The 12,083-nt window shown below is 44.7% G+C and overlaps 2 protein-coding genes across 2 annotated transcripts in view; one reads left to right on the top strand and one right to left on the bottom strand.

Moving 5' to 3' along the window:
- LOC121201512 (neurotrypsin-like) overlaps nt 1-12,083 on the top strand; it is a 16,804-nt gene extending 4,721 nt beyond the window's left edge. The window contains exons 3-14 of the mRNA XM_041067385.1: nt 4,769-5,011; nt 5,222-5,360; nt 5,550-5,728; nt 6,027-6,174; nt 7,461-7,639; nt 7,951-8,092; nt 9,135-9,355; nt 10,092-10,233; nt 10,327-10,605; nt 10,754-10,876; nt 10,990-11,258; nt 11,500-12,083. Coding sequence (XP_040923319.1) covers nt 4,769-5,011; nt 5,222-5,360; nt 5,550-5,728; nt 6,027-6,174; nt 7,461-7,639; nt 7,951-8,092; nt 9,135-9,355; nt 10,092-10,233; nt 10,327-10,605; nt 10,754-10,876; nt 10,990-11,258; nt 11,500-12,083 — 2,648 coding nt within the window. The remainder of the gene's footprint in view (nt 1-4,768; nt 5,012-5,221; nt 5,361-5,549; nt 5,729-6,026; nt 6,175-7,460; nt 7,640-7,950; nt 8,093-9,134; nt 9,356-10,091; nt 10,234-10,326; nt 10,606-10,753; nt 10,877-10,989; nt 11,259-11,499) is intronic.
- Nucleotides 913-3,302, bottom strand: LOC121201513 (E3 ubiquitin-protein ligase TRIM21-like). Its single transcript, XM_041067386.1, has 2 exons — nt 3,180-3,302; nt 913-2,908 (listed from the first exon to the last, which is right to left on the bottom strand). The coding sequence occupies exon 2, from the start codon at nt 2,904-2,906 to the stop codon at nt 1,227-1,229; it is 1,680 nt and encodes a 559-aa protein (XP_040923320.1). The 5' UTR covers nt 2,907-2,908; nt 3,180-3,302; the 3' UTR covers nt 913-1,226.

Raw genomic sequence — 12,083 nt, 5'->3', positions numbered from 1 at the left:
TTCATAACGACAATTCATCAAATGTCACACAAGATGTTTGTTTTTTCCTGTGTTGCATAAAAACTGCATCAGAATCAGGTGAAATGGTGAAAAACAGAGTTTCCCCATATTCCATATTTATTGTAATGTGTGTGTTTTGTGTTGAACATGCTGCTGCCTCACACCCACCCCCCATACAGCAAGGCTCCGAGTGTGAACCGTGTCAAATACTCATTGTGGCTGGGAAATGGATTATGGGAGCGGGGAGACTGAGCGTTCCCATGGCGATGGGCAGAGTACTGTTGTCGTGGCAATGAGGAGGGTGTTAGCAGCAGCGAGTGTTGTGTGCGTGTGTCTGAGCGTTGCGGGTGTTGAGATGAATTAAAGGGCTTGAATGAGATACACAGGATGAGGATGATGGAGGAGGAAGTGAAATTTGAAGCCTGTGAAAAAAACTGAAAAATTAGATAAGCAGAGTTGGAATTAAAATAAAAAAAGAAAATAAGATGCTTGTGTTAAGATGCCCTGTTTTCACGGAAATGAAGGTTAAGATAAAGATAGGCATCGAAAATGTTGCCAGGTTTAGTTACGTAATGCTTTTTTACTTAATTAAAATTTCATCAAGCTGACATAAAAGTTTTATTACCATTACAGAGCATATAGAGCTTAAAACATTTTTACTTATTCATTTGGCTAATAATCACCAAAGCAAAGGTAACTGCAGTGACAGCAAGACGTGCATGATTAAATTAACATGGATATGTCAGTGTAGTTTACGAATTAGAACTATCATCAACAAACAGGCTGATACTTGATACTTGACGCAGTATGACTTCCCACTGAACCTTCCTGAAAAGGAGTGTAAATCTTAAAGAAAGAGTAATACGTTACTCTAAGGCTCTACTGCCATTCTCAGGTTATTTACGCCTGTTATATTTATTTATTTATTTGTAAAAATGTCTTCAGTGAAAAGTCTCATAATGAGCTGGATGGGCCAGTTCCAAACTCCAGACCGGAGGAGCACTTTGTAAAATCACGTTAACTGGATTTTAACTGGATTTTCTGCTGTATTTGCACCCAAATACAGCAGAAAAAATATATGATTTAAGGTGCACACACATAATCAGCAAATGAAGACGGATCTTCTCCATCAATGCTTTTACATATTTAATGATTACAAAAAGCTGTCCGACCAAAAAAGTTGTCATTGAGTTGAAGCTGCTTTTGAAATCAAACGCAGCAGTTGTTCACTCCATATGGCTGACAGGAACAATCACCATTGGATCCAAGTTTGAACCATATTCATTATCACAAGGATTTAAATATGGATAAAGCTCCTCAAAGAAGATGCACTCAGTAAATGAGTAAATAAGTGTGGCAGTCTGTACATCATAGAATGATATCTGACCTCCGTCATAATCCACAAACACTCCGACCTTCTCCACTTTTCCCAAGAATACCGTCATGCCCGGACAACAGAAGGTTTCAAACTTATCCTCCAGAAACCAGATGGCCCAGAGTCCACTGTTAGGGCTCCGAACGAGCGCCCCTCTCCTCTGGACTGAAGCTGTGGCCACACCCAGACACCACTCAGTCTTTTGGCCCACAGACACCTCAAAGTAAAACTTACGTGACAAGAAGCCTCTTTGTCCCAGAACTGCGAGATGTTCAGTGAACGTGTTTGGGTTCATGTTCTGGTTTGCCCACAAACCTGAGCCCATGCTGTATCTAACCTGTTTCCTATCCTCAGATAAAATGAGCAGAGGGTGAGCTGTATCAGGGTCCAGCAAAATGTTCACGTCATACTGCTGAAGGTACCTCAGCGTGGCAACGTTTGACACATAGGATTCATTTACCTCTGTGTTGAATTTATTCAGTAACGACTGCAGTTGAGACACGCAGCTGCTCAGAGATTTCTGTATGTGCTGTATCTCCAGGTGTCTGTTAAACCTGAAACTGGACAAGTCCCTGACGTGTGGAAGGAGGGATGGGTGTGGGAAGTTCTGGAGGAAGGCGAACTGGTCTTTGGTCTCTTTTAGCTCCCTCAGCTTCACAGTTGTCCTCTGCAGCTCAGTGAGCTCCTGCTTGATGTTGCCAATAAAACCATCCACTTCTTCTTCTTCTGCTTTTTGCTTCTCCTCGATCACTTTTACAAACTTCGTCTGACTCTTCTGCACCTCAGACACCAGCGCTGTTAACTCCTGCACAGCGTTTGCTATCACATCTTTGGTTTCTCTCTTGCTTTGTTTTACTGACTCCTTCATGGCTTGCACCTTCTGTTGCCTTTCCTGGATCATCTGCTGCACTATTGCCTCTGCGTCTCCCAGCAGATCTTTCATCTCTTGGTACGCTCGCTGCACAAGAACAACACCATGGCTCGCGTGGTGCGAACTGGCACAGATGCCACAAAGCAAAACTTTGTCGTTTCTACAAAACAATGTCAGGAGCTGGTTATGTTCCTTGCAGATCTTGTCCTCCAGACTTGCCAGAGGGTCAACCAGCGTGTGTCTCTTCAGTCCGGCAGCTCTGTGATGAGGCTCTACATGAACATTGCAGTACGAAGTCAGACACTCCAGGCAGGATTTGACAGCCTCTTGCCGGGTGTCAGTACAAATATCACACAGCACTACGCTGCCAGACGTAATCTTCAGCTGGTCGGGGCTCCAGATGTGAGCATCTGTCGCTTGAAGCAACATGAACTGCGATGCAAGCTCTGAAATGAAAGTGTTGACCTTGAGATTGGGTCTCCTTTCAAACGTTTCCTTACAGACCGGGCACTGACAGACTGTTTCGTTGTTCCAGTAGGATGTGAGACAGGATAAACAGAAGTTGTGTCCACACGGAGTGGAAACTGGTTTATTGAGCGTGTCCAGGCATATTGGACAAAGAAGCTGCTCCTCAGATAAGAGATTGAGGCTGGAGGCCATTTCTGGAAAAAAACAAATAAACAAAAATTAAATTATGGGAAAAAAACCCACCACAATATCACAAATGATCTTCATGAAGACAGTTTAACATGACAAAAGTGGCAGTTTGAACAGTTTCATGACAAGTGGGCAAACCCTGTCTGCTGATGAACTCTCGTGTTTATCTGTGCTTCAGGAAACAGCAGCATTTCTCAACAAAGAAGCTGAAAGTAGCAGAGAGTGGGATGAAAGCACAACTCAAACACAACATATGTAACAGAAATGACTACTTACGTGTGCTGGGGTCTGTAAAGCAAAAAGAGAAGTGAAGTATGCGTTTGGTTGTTTTCGCAAGAAAGAATTTAACTTTCACTTTCTTCCTGTGTCGTGTTTCTTAAAGGCGCAGGCACATTTTTGTCTCTGTAACTGGAAGCTGCTTCTTTTTTTAGTTTGGATACTAGTGTGGGTTGATTTTGGGACCAATGTCTGAGTGTGCTCTGTATTATTTATTGTTTGAGGATAGATTTCTGTTTTAGTCCGGTACATTTCTGCCTGATTGATTTCCTGTGTCTCAGACTCTCCTGTGCTTTCACTGCTCTTTCTCTTATCTCCCTCCAAATTGGACTCAGTGTGTGTGTGTGTGTCACTAGTGTGTGTTTCTATCTTGGTCACTATGCAGCAAAATCTGTGTGTGTTTGTGTGTTTTTGTGCTAGTGTGCGAGGTGGGTATAAGGGTTGCACTCCGTAGATAATTTACCAGGACGGCCAAGCCGTGTGTGTCGAAGAGATAAGACTGTTGCTGGTTACTGAAGCACCTCCACCATTAATCATAGTTTAGAAGCCACTTGTCCTCAAAAACCCTTAAACTTTAGTGTGGAAAGTATTGAAATTCTTAAAAGAGAGTAGAAACTCAATGAGGCAAAAACACTCCATTACACGGTTTCTTTCTGGTTTTGGGGACTTGCATGCTTTCAGATCAGTTGATGAAGGAAAAGCAAGGAAATAAGACATAGAAAAAGGAACTAAAAAATAAGGAAACAGTTGAGGAAAGGGGTGAAAGAAAGGGTGGGAGATAGAAGGAAGCAAACAGAAAAGGAGAAAGAAGGAAAGAAAGAATAGAAACCCCAAATTCACCCGATATTCAGCAGCATTTTAAGTGAGGATACAGGGCAAGGATACAAGGATACAGCGGCATCACATCAAAACAAACAAAGACATAATGGAGGTTACTTTAATTCATCGCTTTGCACCTTTACAGTTCCTTTGCAGCTCCGAGTGTATGAGTGTGTCTGGTGCTTTGATGTGTGCCGCGCCGCTTGTGATGTTCTGCGTTGTGATTCGTGCTTCGTTAATGTGTGCTGTAAGTTTTTAACAGGCCACAGTACGTCGGCTCCTCTACTTTGTGGCCTAATTTTTCTACACTTTGATGTCAGCAGCTTCTCTCACGGTCTGTCTAAGCTTCACTCACACATTCCTCCCTCTCTGGGAAGATTACCGCGAGTATCTGGCCACCACCATGTTAAATAAGGGCAGTTTAAGGTGATGGAAATTTCACCAATTCAACATGGATCAGCGAGGATGAGTACATTAGGCAGAATCCTGCTGCGGCAGTGGACAGCACATGAAAGTCGTCCATGTAAGCTTTTATGTTCAGATAAAATACAGACATGGGGATAATGTCATTTGAATAAGGGCAATTCCACTCCTCTTTCCGAGACCAAACTTTCCCCATTTAACTCCCTTTTCATTCTCATTGTCCTCTATGACCCAAATCCTCCTCCTCGTCCTTTCATCCAAAACATCTTATTCTCCCTTCCTCCTTAACATTTGCTTACTCTCTCCTCTCCCTCCCTCCCTCCCTCCCTCCTCCTGCCTCTGTGCAGTGCCTCTGTCCTGCTCTGAGGGATTCACAGAGCTGGGATACTACAACGGCACCGTGTCCCAGACGGACTCTGGCGCCCCCTGTCTGAAGTGGACCGAGTTCCCAGACTACGTCATGCAGTACCCGGGCCGAGGGTTGGGCGACCACAGCTACTGCAGGAACCCGGACCGAGAGTCCAACCCCTGGTGTTTCTTCAGGCAAAACTCTGGAGCCATCGGATGGGCCTACTGCGACTGTCACCAGGGTGCGACCACAGATCACAGGACTATGACTGATCTGGGACCATTTGTAAAAATCCTAAACTTAATTTTATAATCTCAAATAACCTAATTCTGCGCTCAGCATCAAACAACAGAGCAAAGAGAAAAGAGAGTGAAAGTAAACAGGCGACTGTCTGAATATTTATGTATCTTCTGAGCATTAAACCTCCTCATATCTCTCACTGGTTTTTTAGGCGCTGCTCGTCTGGTTGGCAGCTCGTCCTCCGGCAGTGGGCGGGTCGAGGTCTACCTGAATGGCCAGTGGGGGGCGGTTTGTGACTCTCACTGGACGGACAGAGACGCCAGCGTGATCTGCAGGCAGCTGGGCCTGGGGTAGGAGCAAACAGAACACAAGTTTGATATGTAGTGGAGGAAGCACTCAGATCCTTTACTTAAGTAGAAGTACTAATACACAGTAGCTAAAATGTGTACTGAAGTACAGCACTAAACTTGGTTGCTGGGTCTGATGTTTCACAGTTGTGATGAATTGGCTCTGGCTGGTGATTTGTTTGTTTTTAACAGTGACATTGGCACAGCGCTGCAGCACTCACAGTTCGGCTCGGGCTCCGGCCTCTTCCACTACGAGCGCCTGGGTTGCCACGGGGATGAGAACACCCTGGGTAAGTGCCGGAGCAGGACGTTCGTCACCGGAGACTGTAGCCATGGAAACGAGGCAGCAGTGGTGTGTGCGCCTCCAGAAGGTCAGTGTGACTTCCTCTACAGCGTCATGGCAACCAGACCTGAATATTTCTGACCCCCCCACTCACACACACACACACCTGAGAGAGACAGATTTTTATAGTTCTCGGTGAGAGATTTTGTTTTTTGTTGTTTTCCTGTTATAAAATGCTTTGTAGTATTTTATGCATTTCTACTCTGGCAGTAATTTACCCACTGAACAAAGACATTTAAATTTAAAATAAAAACAAACACGAGGGATACAGAGATAAGGAAGCAGCTGGGTTTCAGGTGTATTTCTGCATCCCCTCTGCTCTGCAGGCAGTGGCCCTCCGCTGCGACTGGTCGGCGGCGAGGAAGACTTTGAAGGTCGAGTGGAGGTGTTCCACGCTGGAAGGTGGGGCTCCGTGTGCGATGACCAGTGGGACGACAGAGATGCCGAGGTGGTGTGCAGACAGCTTGGTTTTGGGTATGTAGGGGTTTTTCACACCTTCACACGTCACCAAGTTAACATATATGTGGTGACATTTAGTCCCTTTCTCCTTCGCACTGACCTTTAACTGCAGGGTTAACATGTTAAATCACATTGTAAGGTGTGGAGGGGACTTTGCATTGAAGGATAGGGCCGATGTTATAATATATAATATATATAATATTCTTATAATATATAATATATTTTTTTTTAACAGTGGAGCACAGAGTAATAAGATATATCAGGCTTTGGCCACACAGATAACACCTGTTAATGGGATCAGTTCACTGGTTTGACAGATTAACCTGTCAAACATAAAATCATCTGAATCTGTGCAGGTGTTTCCTCCTCATGCACAGAGTGTATACTCTGCGGAGAAGGTGGAACATCCCCGACGACTTTGAGTGTCAAACAGTGATGAAGTTGTAGGAGAGAAATCCTTCTGTGTTCAACATTAGGTTGTATTTCATCCCCCAAACACCGAGGGACACCTCGCCATCTGTGTTTGTGCTTCTAAATAATAGATGTCTTGATACTGATGCACGGGTTCTCACACAGCTGCACACAGGCACTGATGTGTTTTGACACTTGAAGACAAAATGAAGTGAAAATTATTTGTTTTTTCCCACCTGGAGAGTTTTTTTTTTCCTGTAATAGATATGTGTGTCAGATATTTATACGCTTTTCATGATTTCAACAATCAAAACACAAAACAACACTCCCTCCTTCCAGAAGTCATGTTTAACTTCTCCAACCAAAATGACTTTTGACAACAACCATCAATCTATTCACAGCTTTCTATGTTACATAGTCTTTTCATTCCTCCTCTTCTTGACTTCTGAGCTGTAGAATGAATAATAATAATAATAATTATTATTATTCATTCTATATATTTTATGCTTCACTGTGCTTTTAACAAACCTTCTACATGTTATTTTCAGCCTCATACATGGATACACGCAAACTCACAAAAGTGCTTTTTGTAGCATTTTGGTATCAATAAATCATCACTACATGAACACAACAACATCTCTGTAAGAGCTATTTATTATTTATTTGGATGATTTGACTTTTTTTTGGACATATGCTTTATTTAGATTTTTTTTTTCTCTGTTTTGTTTTGTGAGATCTGGGCAGCACTTCAAGTACCTCAGGTTTATATCCAGCAAGCAGGCAGGTAAAGAATTAAGCAGCTGGAAAGGTTGACCGTTTTTAGCCGTGCTAACAGTGCTGCTAAATAAAGGTAGGCATACACACCATGTACTCCTGTGTGTGTGTTGCAGGGGTGTGGCGAAGGCCTGGTCGTGGGCTCACTTCGGTCAGGGTTCGGGCCCGATCCTGCTGGATGCTGTGAAGTGCACAGGAAATGAGCTCTTCCTGGATCAGTGTCCCCATGGCGACTGGGAGCAACACAACTGTGACCACATGGAGGATGCTGGGGTCTCCTGCAGTCCTTATACAGGTACATGTACTGTAAACACACACACACACACACACACACACACACACAGATAGATTTATAAAGCTGCTATTTATAGCCCCTGAACATCAATAAATCAGCAGCAACATCCTCTGTGTGACAGAAACAGGACTAACGGGAGCTAAGAAGTAACATCTACTGGCATGAAACAGCTGCTACAATTCATCTAACTAATCTAAGATTAATAATTAATCTGAATTATATATTAAGGTTAATGTTAATGGTAAATATAGTGTCTGTAAAATGTAATCTAGCCTCGTGGCTGCACAGTCAAAACTGTGAAACTGTTTCAGATGGTGTGGTGCGTCTGGTGGGAGGTGACAGTCCCTGGGAGGGTCGAGTCGAAGTTTTCCACAACGGTGACTGGGGAACAGTGTGCGACGACCGCTGGACGCAGCAGCATGCAGAGGTGGTTTGCAGACAGCTGGGCTACAGGTATGAACGAGAACAAATAAAGTCCAGTCACTAATAAAGGGGAGTGAAATTACTTGCAGCCAACTACAGCAGCTCACATGATAAATTCAGCACTAACTCCATCATTAATGCAGCAGAGTCATGTTCTACTCACCACTCTGCTGCTCTAAGTTTCTGTTCTTTTAAACAGAAATAATATTTTTGTATCCTGGTCACTGTCAACAAAAATCAACACTTCTTTTGTATGTTTTTTCACATTAAAAGCCTACCTATTAAAGATTTTATTGAAGTTGCTGGAGGACGTGTTGAATCTAACTCATGGTAGATAAATGTTGTTCGGGGGAAAGTGTGAAGTAGAAAACCTGGCGTGACTCGCTCTCTCTGCTGATGGAATTAGTGCTGTGGAAAAGGACATTATATTGAATTTAACATGGTATAAGGTAAACATGGAGGAAATCTTGGGTTTGGATTAACTGGGAAACAGAGGAAATTAGAAATAAAATCCTGTTTCTAACATAATCCTATTTTATTAAAGCACACCTACACAGTCCTGAGGAAGATTAGCTAAGTTTTTGAGTGTTAAACTCTAAATAAATATACTTAAAGATTAACTTAACAGACCTAGAACATTTGTTTCTTTACTGACCCCCACTGGTGTAACCTCTCACCTTGCTGCAGTGATACAAAAGTGTACTGTGACAGTTTAATTTTGTTTTCTACCTGCTGTTATGCATGGTGGACAGTTGGGACAGAACGGCGAGGTTGTTTTTTTTTTTTTTTTTTACTGTGCTGGTCTTGTATTTTTCCAAGAAAACTGTAGCCTGCTTATTTCCCTGGAGTGGCTTCGCTATATTGAACATCAAGAATTCAGAGTTACAGGGAAAACACACATTAATAACATGAGCCACACTTTTATTATGCTGGAGTTACCTGAGCAACTAAAATTCAACTTGTAGTTTTGAGTGTTTGGAAAACTTGGACAACTTTCCTGAAACTTAAAAAGTGTCCACCACAGTAAATAATCACACTTTGTAAGGGCAGACATTAATCTCTTCACCTTCAGGGGTCACGCCGAGGTCGTGTCAGATGGTACATTCGGCGAGGGTGTCGGTCTGATCCTTCTGGACGACGTCCACTGTGAGGGATCTGAGACCTCCCTGCTGGACTGTCGACACGGGATCTGGGGGCGGACCGACTGCTCCCACAGCGAGGATGTCGGGGTTCGCTGCAGGGGCCGATCTAGCCACGAGACCAACGAGGTGCCGGTTATTGCACCTTCCACAGGTAAGACATGAAGAGATGAGGATGATCAAAGCCTGCATGCATAACAAGGTCCCAGTAAGTTGTTCAACACTCAGCACATTCACTGAGTATACTGTACGTCAGCTGAGGACAGACCAGACTGCTGTGCATCGTTGCGAGAGTTTTTGCAGCTATAGGGAGAACAAGAAGAAGAGAGGAAGAAAAAAACCAGAAAAAAAAAACAACAGGCACGGCAGAAGTTTGGTGACTGTGCAGCAGTAATTAATTTTGCATCAAAAGGCCAAGCTGTCCCTGCAGAGTGCAGGTCTAATGCCGGGCTGTGAGCTGTTTACTTAACTTCAGAAATGACACCAGAATCCACTTTTCTATCACAATGATAATAAACACACAATGCAAGAGATCTATCTGTCTATGAAAGAATAAAACCAGTTCTGTCCCCAGTTGTGGACCGTATCGTTACCTCATTGTCAAAACACCGGTGTATGTCTGTCCACAGAGTTTAAATGCCACATGTTGACAGCAGAGAGAATAAAGCCTTGCTTACCGTCTCAGCACTCCAGAGGTCCTGCTCCTCCTGTCAACACACAGTGACATTAGAATGAGAATAGAGGCAGAATAAAGACACACCAGGCTGCAGATGACATTTAACACCGTCAGTGGACGTATAACTCACGCTCAGTATGTGGAGACTGGAGTATGTAGATGCACGGACATGAATATCAATGAGAGTTTTGTGGGTTGTTTTTTTTTGTGTCAGGTCCCCTGGTGCGTCTTGTGGGTGGCAGCAGCAGAAAGGAGGGACGAGTCGAGGTGTATCTCCATGGTGACTGGGGGAGTATTTGCGACTCAGGCTGGAATGACCTGAATGCAGCCGTGGTGTGCAGACAGCTTGGACACAGGTTAGTGTTAATGTCCATGAAAGAAAAAAAGTATAATTTTTAAAAAAAGGCACAAAAATTCACATTCCCTCCCAAATATCTTCTTCGTTTCAGTGGTAGAGCGGTAGCAACTGGAGGGTTCGGGCAGGGGAAAGGGCCCATTCACCTGGACCAGGTGAGGTGCACGGGGAAGGAGGAGTTCCTGGGGGAGTGTCCCTCTCTGGGTCAGAGTTTCCAGGGCTGCAGGCGCAGGGAAGACGCAGGGGTGAGGTGTGACGTCGCACCGCAGGAGTCAGCTGTACAGGCCAAGCCTCAAGAGCTGAGCTGTGGGCTGAGAAAGCTGGTGGAGGAGGAGAGCAAGTGGAGGAACCAAGGGGAGGGGAACATGCTCAGGTAAGATTTAGGGCCGAGTTTGGTCATACAATATGTCCAGATCTGTGGCTTAGTCCTGGTGACATTGAACTGACAATGAAGCAAAAGAAATTAAAATTAGAACCTTTACACCCAAGAAAACACAGTTTTGTCCCCCGTTCTCTTTCAGGACCACGTGGCCATGGCAGGTGTCAGTGTGGCTTCAATCCCAAGGAAAAGATGGTGGTCCTCTCTGCAGCGGCACTCTGATCAACCCCTGCTGGGTCCTGACCTCTGCCCACTGTGTCGGCAGGTAAATCTGACACTGAGCTATAAATCAGTTCCTATGCTGGAGGTGTCTTCGGTGGGACCACCAAACACCAACATTTATAAATCCACCTTAAGTTCGTTCTTTCTCTCCTCCAGGTTTGGCAGCGATCCATCCAGGTACGCAGTGCGTGTCGGGGCGTCGGAGCAGACTCTCACACCGGAGCAGGTGGTGGTTCACAGGAAGTTCAAGGGTCAGAGTGGAGGTCATGATCTGGCTTTGCTGAAGCTGCCCAGCACCAAGGGTCACTGTCTGACCTTTGACCCTAACACTAACGCAGCGTGCCTTCCTGCTGCTGACACAGCATCTGGGGGAAATTCTCCATCCTCCTGTGTTGTCACGGTTACTGCTGGCTGGTCAGGACCAGGTATGTGCTTTTATTTCCCCTCTCCAGTGTGTATTTCGTTTTTACACCAACGTCAGAACCGATCTAAAAATATTTCAATAAAACACCAGTGCAGTTCAGTAAAAAGGTGTTTGTTGCTTGATAAATTACTTTAATTTATTGTTGGTTAATTTTATGTCGATTAACTTGTTAGTTATTTGACTAATTGTTTCAGCACTTCTTACATGTCACCTCTGATCATCTTCTCCATCCTCTCTCCCAGACTCAGTTCTTGCATCCTGGGTCCCTCTCATGTCGTCATGGCAATGTAAGAAGCGCTATGGCGACAGCTTCTCCAGCCACGGCACACTGTGTGCCGGCAGTCCTCCAGACACCAGCCTCCTCCACGGTGACAGTTGTCAGGGCAACTCTGGAGGCGGGCTGGTATGTCAGGAGGAGACAGGTCGATGGGTCCTCACTGGGGTTGTTGCCGGGGGTTACAGCTGCGCTGACCCCTCCTCTCCTGCACTCTACACTCGAGTCAGCCGCTTCAGGAGCTGGATCGACGAGGTCGTCAACTCGCGGGTACATCCAGAGGAACCGCACACACATGCACAGACACAAGAGGATCTCACACACAATGATCTAACACACACACATGAGGAACACACACACAGCGAGGGCAAAGATAAATACTTCCACATGCACGGCAAGCTCAAACACACACACACTCAACAACAGACAAATGAAATCAGTGAGATTAAACCGAAACATACACACACTCATCAGCACGTTAACACGCACACTAAGACCACACAGACCCACTATGTAGGGGAATCAGACACAAACACACAAATTCTGGTCTGA

Source organism: Toxotes jaculatrix, chromosome 21 (assembly GCF_017976425.1).
Source record: "Toxotes jaculatrix isolate fToxJac2 chromosome 21, fToxJac2.pri, whole genome shotgun sequence".
In the NCBI taxonomy this organism is placed as follows: Eukaryota; Metazoa; Chordata; class Actinopteri; family Toxotidae; genus Toxotes; species Toxotes jaculatrix.
This window is presented reverse-complemented; position numbering and strand designations above follow the sequence as displayed.

What these genes read in the sequence shown, in the direction of transcription:
- LOC121201513 (XM_041067386.1), bottom strand. Translation starts at nt 2,906, where the DNA reads ATGGCCTCCAGCCTCAATCTCTTATCTGAGGAGCAGCTTCTTTGTCCA.